Source organism: Oryctolagus cuniculus, chromosome 11 (genome assembly GCF_964237555.1).
Source record: "Oryctolagus cuniculus chromosome 11, mOryCun1.1, whole genome shotgun sequence".
Classification (NCBI taxonomy): domain Eukaryota; kingdom Metazoa; phylum Chordata; class Mammalia; order Lagomorpha; family Leporidae; genus Oryctolagus; species Oryctolagus cuniculus.
Window position 1 is genome coordinate 104593499 of NC_091442.1, and position 16537 is coordinate 104610035.

The 16537-nt window shown below is 39.9% G+C and overlaps 1 protein-coding gene across 30 annotated transcripts in view; it reads left to right on the forward strand.

Moving 5' to 3' along the window:
* Window positions 1-16537, forward strand: part of MYBPC1 (myosin binding protein C1) — an 85755-nt gene that overhangs the window by 19158 nt on the left and 50060 nt on the right. For 8 of the 30 annotated variants that reach the window (XM_051845801.2, XM_051845800.2, XM_051845805.2 and 5 more), the window contains exons 2-9: window positions 351-464; window positions 2911-2952; window positions 8198-8236; window positions 9397-9432; window positions 11093-11203; window positions 12903-13051; window positions 13259-13376; window positions 15091-15142. In XM_051845801.2, coding sequence (XP_051701761.2) covers window positions 351-464; window positions 2911-2952; window positions 8198-8236; window positions 9397-9432; window positions 11093-11203; window positions 12903-13051; window positions 13259-13376; window positions 15091-15142 — 661 coding nt within the window. Of the gene's footprint in view, window positions 1-350; window positions 465-2910; window positions 2953-8197; window positions 8267-9396; window positions 9433-11092; window positions 11204-12902; window positions 13052-13258; window positions 13377-15090; window positions 15143-16537 lie in introns of all 30 variants that reach the window. The other 22 variants (XM_070052758.1, XM_051845808.2, XM_070052763.1 and 19 more) reach the window with 3 other exon arrangements.

Consider the following 16537-nt stretch of genomic DNA (forward strand, 5'->3'; position numbering starts at 1 on the left):
TGCCATGGCTCACTAGGCTAATCCTCAGCCTGCGTCGCCGGCACCCCGGGTTCTAGTCCTGGTTGGGGTATCGGATTCTGTCCCAGTTTCTCCTCTTCCAGTCGAACTCTCTGCAGTGCTTGGGCCCTGCACCCACATGGGTGACCAGGAGGAAGCACCTGGCTCCTGGCTTCAAATCTGTGCAGCGCGCCGGCCATAGTGGCTATTTGGGGGGTGAACCAATGGAAGGAAGTCCTTTGTCTCTCTCTCTCTCACTGTCTAACTCTGCCTGTCAAAAAAAAAAAAAAAAAAAAAGAAAAAGAAAAAAGTTAAGTGAGGCTAACACTGCTATTATTTTTTTGCATTTCTAGAAAATGAAGTGCCAGCCCCAGCCCCAGCCCCAGCCCCAGAGCCAGCACCAGCACCAGCGCCAGCGCCAGCGCCAGCAACAGCCCCAGCCCCAGCCCCAGCCCCAGCCCCGGAAGGTAAGCCAAAACACTGTTTGGGGCTGCAGATACAGAATGTTCATCCCAGCATGAGTTGGTTCCCACTGAGCTGTGAGTTTTACCCTAACTCCCACTGAGGAGCTGGTTGATGACTGCTGTGTTGCTGATAATAATAAAAATAATACATTATGTTAATATAGCCCTCTCCTGTTAATCTAATTTGGATATCACTTCACTTACATTAGTGGGATGATTCTTATAAAACCCTCCAAGTTATGCAAGAGTTGTTGTTGTGCTCAAGTTTTAAAATTTTTCACTTGCCAAGTCCCAGTTTTTCAGCCTCCCAGGGGCTGAAGTGTTGCTGGGACTTTTCCTCAGAATGGAGATCAAACAAAGCCTACATCTTTCTTGTGAGAGTTGGAGGTGGATCCGACCTCAACCCTGGAAGATCAGTAGACCCTTCCCAACTTGAATTATGTCACCATGAAGTACCTCCAGAAATTCCTGAGAAAGTTTCCAGAAAGATTTGGTGGTCTCTGAGGTTCAATATCACACCCAGTTTCTAAAATTCGTGGTACCCTGTTGTCCACCAGGTGGCAACAAAAATACAGTGAGTAGAGACATACTTGGGAGGAAGATGCAGCCCCAGTGAAATACACTACACGAATCCAGGGTTTCCGTGCACATGGACCTGAGGGAGAGATCAGGACTGGAAGAGTGACAAGCCCAAGTGGGCTGTTGAACTTCTGACTTGGCCCTCTCAGATAGCCTCCAAGATGGAAGCAACCAAAATCAAGTGTGTTTTCCCAAGAAGGCTCCCAAATGCTCTTGTACATCACTCTTCCTCCTTGAAGAGGACAAGAAACCAGCATCAGTTCAAGAATTAGTCAGTCGATGCTTCCCACGTGCACAACTCTGTTCCAAGCTTTAAGGAGGATATAGAGCTGTCTTCCATATATTTATAACAGCCAGATGTAAACATACTGGACCATATATGGCAGGAAACGCTAGACAGAAAACATTTCCCCAAGTTCAGTGTGTTTGCAGCAAAGCAGAAAATACAATGTGGCCTGGAGAACAATGAAATAAAATGCAACCACTACACAAGAATGTTAGGCAATACTGCAACCACTGCTCCATTCCCTCACCCAAGGCAGTATGTGATGAAATATGGTTATGTGAATTGTCAATGTACTGAGAAACCAAGGGGTAGGAGATCACCTAGGACTGGTCCAGCCTAAGTGAAAGTGAGACTGAGTAGGCTTCAGTGTCTGGTCATCCTTTTGCATGGAAATTGGACTACAAAGCTCTTCTGCTGTGGAGATCATTTCTCAGGAAAGCATTTGGAGAAATCTAACTGGTCACAGAAGTCCCTTTGTTGAGCTAAGAAAACTTAGTTTTACAACCAAATACCCTTAGTATAGTAGAGTGTGGCTCTGTGTCAAAACGAATGAAACAGCTCACTGCCACGAGTTCAAACAGGGGCAATCTTGGATTTCGTTTTCCTTGAGTCCTGGTCTTGAAACCAGTACAGATGTGTGACATTCTTCTTAAGATGGTCTTGTTCCTTGGCGTGGTTTCTTCTTGCACATGCAGATTTATCTTGGCCAGCACTGAGGACTCTGATACGCCACTGGGCATTACAATCTTACCCCTTCCCTTCCTCTCTTTGGGCCACTATAAAGTTTCCCTTATTGTGTCTTATTTCATATTTATCGCACAATATTGATCTTTCCAAACTCTGCTAAAATTGCCCTTAGTTAACTGAGAGCTGGATCACTATTTACCATAACAAAAGAGTGAAAATTCATGTTTAAAACAGTTCTTTTCTTAGATATACCACAAGTCTCATATACCATTTGCAGGTGTCTACATTAATATGATTCTGAACAGAAAGAAATGCAAATTAAATGATTTTGACTAATAAAATCTGATGTTAATTGTTTTCATCCTGAATGTATTGCCACTACATCCAATGCAGAAGATGTATGTGCTATACAATTACATCTCCTTTGGAGCAACTAACATGCACAGTTATCTATTTTAAATCTTACCATAATATCTAGAAAGTCCAAACCACTGGAGCCACTACATTGGTCAAATATCTTTAAGAAGTAAGTCCCTTGTTGGGACTTGTGAAATGAAGTGACTCACATTTTATACTCAGTTCTACTGCAGCATACTATATAAAAGGAACCCAGTATAACTGAGTGTATTTTAACAAAATCTGTATTGCATGCTTTTGTGTATGCTTTTTCAAAAATGATCAGATTTATTCATCGCTTTCATTGGAAGTTCTATGTGACCATAAATTATAATTCCCAAGTTAATAATTCATATGTGCCACAATGGGTGAGGAGGTGGAATCATGCATGCTCTCCGCTGCTGTCATTTGTTTTCTCCCTTCTCCCTTCCCTTTGTTGCTCATCACACAATACAAGGCTTTAAGACACCTTAAAAAAATGTGCTTGTACTTTCCACACAGAGCCAAATAAACAGAAGCAGGCGGGAAAGGGATCAGCAAAAGGTGAGTTGGAAGGGGGGAGGGTGAGCTGAATTCAACAAAAGTAGAAGCAGAAAGAGGTCAGTAACAATTGCCCAGTGGCCCCACAGAGCTTGCGTCCTCTTTCATCGGTGTGGTTCAGAGTTCTTCCTTGGCGTCTTGTCTACAAGACACAATCAGCCTGATGATAAATGGTGCTTTGCTAAGTTTCCATTACACATATTTCTAAAAGGAAAACAATGATAAAAATATCACATGCACTTGTCGAGATGCCAGCAAATTAACTGGTAGTTTCCAAGTTTCAAAGTGCAAGCTAAGGAAAAGAGGTGTTTGATCTTCTTGGGATTGCATCAATTGGAAAAATGTTTTGAATTACTCAGATTTTTTAATTAAATGTTTTCATGTGATTATGTGTACTGTTCCAGGTTTCACTAGTCATTTTGAAGGCTAGCATCTCTTTTTATAACACTGTGTACTCATGTAGTTTTATCTGAATTATACTGATTAATAATACTTTTTTAAATTTTTTTCCAGAAAGCTTTTATTTAAGGAATACATACTTCATGCATTTCACAAATACAATTTTAGGAACTTAGCGGTAACACTACATTTTTAATCATGTGTTTTTCCTTAATGAATTGAAACTCATTTATTCCTGTAATATTTTTATAGTTTTGCTTTTTACAGAGTGGTCCATGTACTTCTGTGACTCTGATATCCTAATATCCTTTTTCTCACATGGAAGAAGTCGTCGTCATTATTGGCCACCTGTCTTAACCTAATGAGCATCAGTTTCCCAGAGAGGAAAGTTTTTATGAAAGTCAATTTTGCAAGTTTGCTTTATAAGTTTTGTGTGATCATTTTTATAACAACCTTTTATTTGTATAATGAATAAAAATTTAAATATTGGGATAACTATTTTCTAACTGCAAAGGAAATTTCTATTGTTCCTGGACATTTCTTAGAAGTATGTGAAGTATCTCCTTGCTCTTTGTAGGTCATATGTACTTACCTAATTTCTACCAAATTTCTAGGATGCTGTGGTCTCCTATACATTAGTAAAATACTCTTTTTCTTTCTTTCAGTACATTGGATCACTTTTCCTCAGCTAACTTGACCTTAATGCTCTCATAAATGAATACATGTTGTTAGTTCATGCACTTTGTCCTTGACCTTAGTGGCTCTCATAGATAGTAACAGGAATACTAATCTGAGCCATGTGGGCCACAGTTTGAAGATTATTTGCTATGGAATGCAGACAGTACAAACTCCTAGAACTCCTTCCATGATGTGGGTTCAAGGAGGTTTGAACATCCTGTCTGAAGTTATTGTAACATTATTCTCTACAAGGCTATGGCATACACCTCTGTTTCCAAATTTGGAAAGGTACTTGGCCTAGGCTGTAAGTCTCAACCAACAGAGCAGATGACATAAGCTGTCAACATTTAAACAAATCCTAGACCTAACCCTTAATCTGAAAAGTCACCATATTATGTTTGTATGCTTAAATGAGAGAATGCTTTTCCATAAGTTGAAATGAACCAACCAACAACGATACAGGAGAACACAATATGGTCAAAATACAAGCCCAGGTAACTAGGGCATCCTGATATTTGTGGTATTTTTCTGACTTTTCAGAAGCTAAGCGAGGTCATGACCACATGTCATCACCTGCCCAGGTGTATAAACTGCCAAATAAATATATAGATTTGCCCTGCATGCTTAGGGGGCAAATCAATTTAGGACAGACAGTGACATTCCTAAATAGAGGAGGTAAACATACAATCCTTTTCAACTACTACTCATTTTCATCAGGGACAGGCAAATTCCAATGAAAATACTTAAGCAAAAAGTAGACATAATCTTTATATCCCCAGTGTATATCCCCAATTGAGAAAGAAACCCTGCATGAGCTAAACAGGATCAACAATTGGTTGGATGATTGACAAGTGTCAGATACCTCTCTTCCTGTATTAACTGGAAGATCCTCCCCCGGTTTCCTGTCCTTTTCCCACTTTCAGTCCATCTAATTTTTTTCTAACCGTGCACTCAAACTTCCCTCCTTTGTAGAGCTTGCCCCTGACTGTCTCGCCTCACTTTCATTTCCTTCTTCCTTCTGATTTCTCCCGAACCTTTTGCCTCTGTCATTCAATCACTCTCCACTTAATCATGTATTAACACTGAGTCCTTTCCCTAACAGGCTGTAGGCACTGTCATGTATTAACACTTCGTTTGTGTCCTCATCTCAATCCTTCCAGCTTCTGGCAGAGAGCAACATGTGGCAATTGCCTAACAAATACTTGTAGAATGAATGAACAGTTGAATTTCCGTGCTGGCTTAGCTGCTGACCATACAGATCATAGAGACCTGGATAGATTTTTATTTCCATTCAACATGTTTAGTGGGCAGGATGAACATTCTCTACACAGTCTTAGTGACAGTTCAGAATGAAGCACCAGCACGGAACAGATGGATGATGTCACTTGTAGTAAGATCAACTCACTGAAAGCTGCTGAAATTGGCCATGCTTGGATCTTTGCACACTTTTCATCAGTTTCCCTGGGCCATATCTAATTAGCTGAAATATATTCAATGAGTAGCTCCAAAGCTGTCATTATTAAAGATATTACTCATAGCAGTGGAACCTAATACCTTTCCCAGAAGGGCTGAATTGTTCTTTACCAGCCTGGAAATATTCTGAAAATTTTATGGTTAGATTTACCAACTTTTCCAGCTTTACTGAGTGTCTGTCTGGGAAACAGCTGATCTCCCACGAAGGGGTTTTATTATTGTTTATTTGCTTGCATGTTTGCCTGTGGACTTGTTTATCCAGCTGTCCTGTTCGCTAATACTGAGCACTTTCTCCTGGGACACAGGCAGTCTCCTGGAATTGAAACAATAGCAATGACAATGAATAAATAATAAATAAATAAACGGCAATGCCATAAACTAGATGTGAAAATCTCCTTTAGAGTGATCATGGTGGGAGGCAACGTCCTTATGAAAGTAATGCTTCTTGTGGCTTAAAATTCTTCCGGAAAAATTATAGGTGTTAAATCAAACAGTAGCTAAATAGAAATTGTTTTCCTCATTCTCGCTGGGGCCAGAAATCTGCCTTTTACTCCAGCCTTCACTTACTCAGCAAGTGTTGCTAAGTATAGGCCATGTGCCAGGCATGGATCTGGGTGCTCCATGGTGCTCTCCTGGTGTCATCTTGTGCTTTTGGGGAAAGAAGAGCCATCAACAGAGGAAGGTAGGTTTCAGTTTTGGAAGCAGACAAGAGTCACAAAGGTCATGTGTAGAGAATAATGTGAAAGATCAAGTGTGATTGTGTCTCTCTCTTTCTGTTTTTTGGTCATCTGGCACCTAATATTCTTTGTGCAAACACAAAGTAGCAAGACTGATTGTCTTTGACGCCTTAACAATGGACCTTTAAAAAAGCTCTAAAACTGGTTCTGTGGCTGGTCTCATATATGGCAGCAGCATTAGAATTAGAATTACTTTGAAGACTAGTACTCATTTTGATGTTGAAGTTCTGCTATGTTTACATTTTTAAAAATGTTTATATTTTATTAGCTTACAGCCTGTAAAATTTTTGGTAAGCCCAACTGGGACAGTTGCTGTCTTTTAAAAGTTTTCTTCCAGAAACACAACTACTTATGGCAATCACTGCAAGGGAAATAAAAAACTACTTTCTGTTCCCAGGCACTAACATTACCATATACGTTACCATGAATGGACTCTACACCTGTTAAGTTTTCCACATAATCTGCCATGAAGAGTGTCCCTTTTGGCATGAGTGTGGTTGGCAGAAGAGGAAGTGAATCATCAGCAGTTCCAACATCTTTTCTCCTAATTGATGTTTTTAATGAAAAGAATGACTAAGTGTTTTCTTCACTTAGGTTCCTTTCTACAACAACATTATCCCGGTGCTTTTTGTGAGCATGTTAAAATATTTTTGTGTAATTTACCTCCAGGAGTCTGACAAACCAGCATCTACAGTATCTCCATATTATAATTACATGACTTCTTTGTAAAGAGCTTTGTTAAAAATTAGCATCACCATGCTTTTCAATGCTTAGACACATCATTAAAAGATGCCACATTGATTTAATGGATTTGAGACAGCAATATTCATTAAGAATGCATCGCTATGGCATGATAAAGAAGCCTGAATCTCACAGTTGCCAGTGAATCACCTCTTGGGTTTTGAAGCAATGACATTGACAGTCTCTATACATTATACAAGTTATTTTGTTAAAACTTCAGGAAATATATTCCTGGTTGACAGTTTTGGGAGGGAAATTTCAGGCCAGAGAGTAATATTTATAGTGAATTTTCTAAAAAAGTACTACTTTACCTGTTTCAGAAATTTTTAAAGCATTAAAAGAGCACATATTTTTGGTATCTTATCTTATACAGTCATATACGTTTATATTTAGAAATCCATAGTTTTCTAATATTTTGTGTATAGAGATTACTGTTATTTATACAAATACTTGTTTCCTGCTTCAGGAAGAGTGGGGTAGAGGTTCAGTCAATGTCTCTTTAAGCATCTAAACTGTGAAGTTTGCTGTTCAGATATTTTAAAAAAGGGGAGTCTTCAGTGCCTCTGTGCATGAACACTGATATATATTTTGAATTTTACAAATGTGTATGCAAGAATGTAATGAAAGTATACAATATTGGTCCACACCAATATAAGCTGGGAAAATAACTTATCAGATTCCTAAAATAATTAGTAAGTTTAATGAGACAAACTGATTCGTATTACTTAATCTTGACTTTTGTTTCTTAAACACAGAAGTGGAGTCAATCATAAGGTTTTCTGTTGGAAATGAGCTCTCCTATAGTTAACATAGGCTTTTGTGTCTGTGTCCAGATGACTGTGATATATGCATAATGTCCTTCATCGACTTTAGTTCCAAAACAAGGACTTACAAACCACCTACACTGTTGATTTCATCAAGGTTTGATTTTTTTTTTTTTCTTTTTAGCATTCATTGTTTTCTTGACTTTCAGTCCTCATAAAACACTAGCAGAGCTCCATTTTGAAATCTATACTTCCACTTGGATTAGCCTACTTTGGCACCCTTTTGTTTGCTGTTTTTCTTTTTTAAACTGAAACACTCAAGTTGAACCTTTCAGGGAGCAGCAGTCCAAAGCGTTTGTGCAGTGTCTCCTCTTCTTTTTCAGAGTTCTCTCTTCTCAGGTTACATGAGATGAAGTCCTTTTCTCCCTGACTTTTCACTCCTGTTTCTTGTTTCAGAGGAAGAGGAAGCCTCCCTGCCTAGTGCCTTGCCTCCAGGTTAGGATGGTTCCTACCCTTGCCCACTTGGTAATGTCCGACTCCCTGACAGCACAGAAGGAAAGGCAGGGTGCTACACTGAATGGGTACACAGGGCAGAGGCACTGGGTTTGCCAGGTTTGCCAGTGCCAAGGGGCACAGTGTCAGCTTTGACAACCATTTCCTGTTTGTCATGAGAAACGTCTTAAAAAAGAGACTTTCGTTCTGAAATAAGATTAGTAAATAAATCTTGGGTATAAATTTTGGGGACCAAAGTATTAATCAGGGCCCACGTTGTGGCTGATCAAGTTAAGCTGCTGAGGTCTACATCCTATATTGGTGCCAGTTCCTGTCCGGGCTGCTCCGATCCAGCTCCCTGCCCATAGCCTGGGAAAGCAGTATTTGGGCCCCTGCCATTCATGTGGGAAACTTGGGTGGAGTTTCAAGCTCCTGGCTTTGGCTTGGCTCAGCCCTGGCCATTGTAGCCACTTTGAGGAGTGAACCAGCAGATGGAAGATCGCTCTGTTTCTGTCTCTCCATCTCTCTCTGTAACTCTGACTTGAAAAGACATAAATAAATATATATATATAATATATAAATCTTCTGTTTCCATCTAAATACACTTTCCTCCTGATCTGTAAGTTTAGACATTTGTATTTTAAATTTTAATTATTAATTTTAGTTATTCTGAAGGCAGAGAGAGAGAGAGAGAGAGAGAGAGATTGATTGATTTCCCATTCACTGGTTCACTGCCCAAATGCCTGCAACAGCCAAGGCTGGGCCAGGTTGAATCTAGGTCCTGGGAACTCCAACTGGGTCTCCCATGTCGGTGGCAAGGATTCATGAATCATTATCTGCTGCCCCCCAGCGTGTGCAGCAAGCTGGAATGACAACTGGAGCCGGGACTCAAACTCAGGCACCCTGATGTGGGATGTGGGTGTCCCAGGTGCCATCTTAACTGCCATGCCAACACCTGCCTGTGTTATAAAGATATATGATTCTATAGACATTGTCATAGAGGGGGCTCTACTGATTTCCCATCTAAGCCAACTTCTAGTTTTTCTCTCCCCATCACCAGATGACACAGGGTTTGGGGGAATCCAATAAGGTTGAAATGATTACTTCATTGTCATCTTCCAGGCGTTTCCCCCCACATCATCCAAATCACACTTTCCTTTCAGGTTTGAGTAGTCGGGCCCTGGAGAGAAAGGACTCAGGTGAGCTCACGCCCAGACAAGACCCCTGACCCTCCTAATTCAATCACTAATGACTTCATTGTTTTGGAAGCTGTATTGATTCTAATCCTTCTTTTATTCAGTTTGTAGCTTTTAAAAGTGATCTTTCATTACCTTTTTTCTTACAAGAAAACTAATGTCTTGAGAAACAATTAATTTTGCATGATACACACACACACACACACACACACACACATACACACATACATTCAAGAATCCAGCCACATAGACCACAAGCTCATTTGTTTTGTTATAACTAATTTTTTATAACTATCATTTTTAACATTTGGTAAATACACAGAGAACAATCCCATTCCTGGGATGTGCTAACGTTAGATAATTGTTCACATTTTTCCAAAACTTTACATTACATACAGTTGATAAAATGCTTTCAAATGCATCCTGCCAGCTATAGCTTCAATTTTGTGAGGTCATTGACTCATTCAGTCATTCAAAACATTTTTGTTAGGTGCCTAATATTATCCTATTTTGGGTCTCTTATGGGCCAGCCGTTCTTACAGTCACTACTAGTATAGAAGTGAACAAAACATCTCAATGACTTGTCCTCATGTCCTAGACATGAATGGATACTATTCACTGTTACTATTGATATCAGAAACACACAACATAAATTTTTAACATCAGCTTGAATATTTAAAATGTGTAATCACATAACTACATTCCTTAACTTTGTTGTGAAAACAGTGGCCTTTATGGATAAAAATACCTACAACTGAGCATGACTGGGACATGAAAACTAAAATAATTAAAAGTGCATTTTCCTTCTTTTCAAGGAACATTAACAAGTAAAAAGTTGGTAACCCATGCCTTTTTTCCTAGTTATTAAGTGACTGAAATTGAATTTCTCTGCATTCAGCTCAGAGACAGAGGGAATCCCTACAGTCCTCTCTCCTAGGCCCATCCTTGGAATGGACTGCAGATGTATACCAAACAAGGATCCACAATTAGACAATGCAAAATAAACTTCATTTTCAGGTGGTCTCTCTTCACTGGGAAAGCTCAAAACATTCCTTCTTCCTTTTCTGGGTCTTTTTTCCTCCTTGCAGGACACTTCTGGTAATCTTGAAATCTGTACCTGCAGGTCGTGATCTGCTATTTACTTATCAAAGTATGGCCATATCTGTGCAACCAGAATTGTCTAATCACACCACAGCAAGGAATCTGAAAACACCAGGCCAGTCTTGAGCGCCTAGCCCCTGTCAGACAGTTTGCTCTCAAACAGACCCATCTTGTTAGTCTTCTCCACTTCAATTGTACAGATGAGGCCTTTTACTCAACCATATGGAAAAACTTACTACCAATGTTTACCTACTGGGGGGCAGGCAGGATGGGAAACAAAAGAACCAACAAGGAAACAACCAAGAAACAAGGGAAACCTGGAAAGTTTCACTATTTCTAGGGATTAGAAGCTGTTCCTTTGCCTGGTCATGGAAGAGACATCCCTGTGAGAATGGGAGTCTGTCTTTCTACAGGTGGCTGCTGGGGGTGGGAAGAATGATGTATTCATCTCAGTTTGTTAGATAAAGAAAAGCTTCAGGCTGAGCGAACAACAAACACAGGTAAGTCTACCTAAGAAGAGCCTGGCCTTGAAATGATCCTTCTCCTCCTTTCTGCTCATTAGAATGGTCTCTTGGTGAGGCACCTGCTGGGGAGGAACAAGACAAGCAGAATGCCAATTCTCAGCTGTCCACCCTGTTTGTTGAGAAACCTCAAACAGGATCAGTGAAAGTTGGTGAGTGCCTGGCATTCATTCCTGCATTTGGCTTTTATTTGGGTGAAATCCACCTGACATTAAACAATTCAGTGGCTATCAGCACGTTCACAGTGTTGTGCAACCACCATTCCTTTCTGGTTCTAAGACATTTTTATCACCCTGAAGATTCCAGACCCAATTAAGCAATTACTCCCCATTGGCTTCTCCCTGAGGTCTTGACTCCCACTAATATTCATCTCTTAGGATTTGTTTATTCTGGATATCTAGTATAAATGGAATCATATAACACATGATCTTTTGTGTCTCGTTTCTTTTGCTTAATATGTTTTCGAGATCTGCATTATAGCTTATCAGTACTTCACTCATTGTTTATGACTAAATAATATTCCATCATATGAGAGATCTTCAGAACTTAATGTAAATGCATATTATGAAAAAACTGTGCCTAGATTCCATCTCTTTTTTTGCACCAAAATAAATTTAGCTTTTAATTCCATTTTTCCACAAACTTTTTGAAGTAGCCTCAGATGTCTATGCTAAGTCTTACATTTTATAACTTAAAAAGGTGAGTGACAGCAATTATTTCCTTAACTTTTAGCATACAGAAATCTATTGCCTAGACCCTAAAGCCAGGCAACTAATATTCAAACCTTGGTTTGCTTTTTGCCATCTATTGTCCTTGAGCAGGTAGGCGAGCCTTTTAATGCCTCTGTGTCCTCATTCATAAAATGGGCTAAAAACAGGACCTTCTCATAAAGTATTTGAACAGTGCCTGGATTATCATAAAGCTCTGATATGCCAGTACCTGCTGTCACCATGACACAACTCATTCCAAAGATGGTTACAAAGCTGCACATGCATGTTCTAGGTCATCATATTTAATAGTTCATAGGAAGCTGGTCAGACAGATGATTTAACCTTGGAAATATTAATTTGAGAAATATTAATCACACACCTCCTGTTTTAGGCCCTGTGTTGAGCATTGACTATAACAAATGAACACTCAACATCTAATGAAAGAAGTAGAGATTAAAAATTAAAGAAACAGATAATCCAAAAGCATGGGCCATGAAAGAAATAAACAGGGAGGTGAGCTAGAGAAGGACTTGGGGGCTCAAAAAAGTTTAGCTAAATAAATTTCTATAAGGAATATATTATGGTCAGAAGTAGTCTTTGGCACTGGCCCAATATTATGCCTATGAGAACCTAACTAACTCATACAAACATTACTTCTTTCAGATGGAGAATGTACAAGCATTCAGCATGTGAACAGACCTATTGGCTTCCCTTGTGTTCCTGTAAGACACTGAAATTCTGTGGGGAAGCCAGGCTACAGTTCTGATATTCTCAAGACTGAGTCAATCAGTATAACAGTTCAATCGCATTTAGTCACATTCCTTGAATTCCAGGATTTCCAACACCTTGGATCAAAAAAAGGATGAACAAATTTCACATATATGTATTTTAATATTTCCACTGATTTCCCCCATTGCTCCATTGCTCTTTTTCTGGTCCATAAACCTCAAGCACAGAATAAGTGGGAATATTCCAAGGACCTCTAGGACACTCCTCAAAAATTAGGACCAATTCATTGCAGGGTTCCGTGAACACCAATCACATTATAATCTGTGCAGTGCAGTCCTCGGTTAACTCCTTCTTTTTGAAAGCCAAATGGTCATTTTTAAACCACAGACTGAATCACTTGTGCTTTTTCTAGGTGAAAATATTACCTTTATAGCCAAAGTCAAGGCTGAAGATCTTCTCAGGAAACCCACTGTCAAATGGTTCAAGGGGAAATGGATGGATCTGGCCAGCAAAGCTGGGAAACATCTACAACTGAAGGAAACCTTTGAGAGGCAAACGCGGGTATGGCCCTGAACTCCTGACATTCAGATTTAGTTGAGCGATATCAGTCCCAGAAAATTCTCCAGAGTTACCATTTCGAGTGTCTACACTTTATTGTGATTGCCCTGCAATCTTCCCAGAAAGAGAACATAGTGCAAAGGTGGAAGATAATTGAAAGGTGCTGTTGGCAGGGCAGGACTGCAATGAGTCTGATCCATTTCATTGCAGATGTACACATTCGAGATGCAGATCATCAAGGCCAAAGAGAACTATGCAGGAAATTACAGATGCGAGGTCACCTATAAGGATAAGTTTGACAGCTGTTCATTTGATCTTGAAGTGCATGGTAAGAGGCCTTGTTGCCTGGGTTTTTATGGGGTGTAGGGGGACAGAAAGTTCATATAATGCTATGAGATGCAGAGGAAACTTTTCCTTTTAAACTCTATGTTTCTGATTATGGTGGTTTGAACAAGCCTGCTAAATCAGATTGTAATGGGACAATTTAAGTGGAATTAGGGGGGATTTTATTCTAAGTATTTCTTGTCTATGCTGATTCCTTCAACCTCCCACATAAGAGATGATGTCACTTTCATTGTTCCTGAATATATTTGTTTCATTGTGGTTACTTTCCCATTTAAGTTTAGGAATAGTGCAATATGATGAGGATGGCAGAATACCCAGGTGGAAGGGATAATTTCTTTTATAAGGTCTAATTTCAAATATGGAAGTTCTCTATCCATGTGTTCTGTGTACAGTCCAGAGTTAACTTGATAAGTATGAATATAAAAGTGTACATTTAAATTGGAAAAAAAACTTTATAAGTTTCAAAGGGCAAGTTAAGTTGGAGGTTGCAAAAGACAAGCAAAGTATAAATGTTACAAGAGGTTAGAATCAAGGTTGAGAAAATGATACTTTTCTCTTTAACACACTACTTGTTCCATATTTGGAGTGATATGGTGAAACCTGGATTTCCTTTGGAGTAGGGTAACCAGGAGGACGAAGAATCCAGAAGCCATGCCCTATCTAGCTTGAGTGTGTAGGAAAGAAAGTCAGGTATACATGACTCATAGCAAAGAGGGAAGGTGCTGGCACCTGGAAGAAGGAAAAGGCCCTTCTCCATTTCCTTAAGAAGCACTTAAGTAAATTAGAATCACAAGGTAGTGAATATGACAAGGTGAATTTGGTCTTAGGATGAGCTCTTTCATCAGTGTTATGTAGACCTCCAGGGGAGGCTGTGAGATTTCCACTCAGCACAGGGGATGATCACAAGTCTGGGTATTACTGAGACTTCTCTCTTAAGTGAGAATCTGGTTCTAAGCAGGGCTGCTTGACCATGGCCAGGTATCCCTGGGAATACTATGCAGCTTTTTTTTATAAAGATTTATTTGTTTATTTGAAAGGCAGAGATACAGAGAGAGAGGAAATAGCAGAGAGAGAGAGAAAGAGAGAGAGAGAGAGATCTTCCATCCAAAGATTTACTGCCCAAACAGCTGCAACAGTGAGGGCTGGGTCAGGCCAAAGCCAGGTGCCAGGAACTTCACTGGAGTGTCCCACGTGGGTGCAAGGGTCCAAGTACTTGGGCCATTCTCCATTGTGTTCCCAGGCACCTTAGCAAGAAGTGGGATAGGAAGTGTAGCAGCTGGGACTCAAACTGGAGCCCAGGTGGAATGCTGGTGTCACAGGCGGTGGCTCAATCTGCTGCGCCACAGTGCTGGCCCTGCAGCTTTTTTAAGAATATTGATCTTTGGTTGCCCTCTCTCATTTGGTGGTTCAAAATCTCTAGCAAGGAAAATCAAGAAGTGATATTTTTCAAGCTCGTCATCTAGTTTTAATGGGTAGGAAGGCTGAAGACAAGCAGACAGGTGGTCTGCTTCAGTGGTCCTTCGTGAGGAAGGATGAGAAATGGTGATGCCTTGGCAGCATGGCACCCAGGAGGACAGCCATGCCCCCTTTCACCTGACAGTCTTCTGTTTGAACAATCACTACAGCCTGTAAAAAAATTGAACATAAAACTACTTTCTTAATGGGTATTTACTTTACTGTTTTCTTTCCTTTCAAAGAATCTACAGGGATGACTCCAAACATTGACATCCGATCTGCTTTCAAGAGAAGGTAACTTCAAAAGGCAAATCTAGAGAGCTTTGATATAACAAGGAAATAGAGGATTTTCAAAATACACGTGCCTTCTTCCATATTCCATGTTCAAAGGGGGACAGCCCTGTCCACTGTGATCAAACATACCATATGTTTAGATTTCGGTTTAAGGCCTAATCAAGGATAAACTGATCACTTTCTGGAATATTCATGCCATAGTGACATTCCCATTCTTGTGGGTTTCAGTGGCTTTATAAAGATACACTCTCAGTCTAACCACATGTGGTTTCGTCTTTTTTTTTTTTTTTTTTTTTTTTAAGATGTATTTATTTATTTGAAAGTCAGGGTTACACAGAGAGAGAAGGAAAGGCCGGTTCACTCCCCAGTTGGCCACAATGGACAGAGCTGTGCCAATCCGAAGCCAGGCCCAGGAGCTTCCTCCGGGTCTCCCATGTGGGTGCAGGGGCCCAAGGACTTGGGTCATCTTTCACTGCTTTCCCAGGCCATAGCAGAGAGCTGGGTCGGAAGTGGAGCAGCCAGGACTCAAACCAGGACTCAAACCGCCACCCATATGGGATGCTGGCACTTCAGGTGGTGGCTTTACCTGCTATGCCACAGCATCAGCCCCATGGTTTCTTCTTTGCAGTATTTCCCACCAAATGTCCAAAATAAGTATGCAAAAAGACATATTTCATTTTACTGCAGTTGAGTAATATCAGAAAATGTTTTCATTTACATTTTTTTTTACTAAAAATCATATATGGACCCTCTAAACCATATGCCCAAGAAATCCACAATTAAGTAGCTACCTACTGAAGTTAGCACCATGTAATATTAAATATCCTAGATGAAAGACCACTACATCTGCTACTAGGACACTGAAGAAAGCCAAATTTTAGTTACCTATTTATTTTGCATCTGCCAAGGCTGAAAAATCGAGGGGTCAAGGAAGAAAAATGAGGTTTTTTCTAGTCTCTGAGAAAAATAACTAGCCCCTTCCTGCTATGATGTTACCCACAGTACTTAGTGATTTCATACTATAAATTCTTTAATGTCTTGTTCTTCCTAAGACTGAATCCACACACAGTTCTGTTGAATAAGGAAAGTCATCCCAAGCTATTACAAAACAATGACTTAGTCTATTAGAAAAAGGCACATTTTCATCCAAGCTACAAGTAAGGCAAAAATTGAATTGCTTTTAAGAGATATTTAATATTACTTGATCAGCCAATTGGTATTTTCTGATTTTTCAAAATGCTGTAACTTTCCAATCCCTTCATTTCCCCCTCACCTTTCCTTTACCCCACTCTCAGCACATACACAGGTCTTCAACTATGCTCACAGTGCGTATTAAGCATAGTTTAGGAGAAGGAGGCATGACCAACTTTAGAAAAATAGAAATGTGTTTACTTC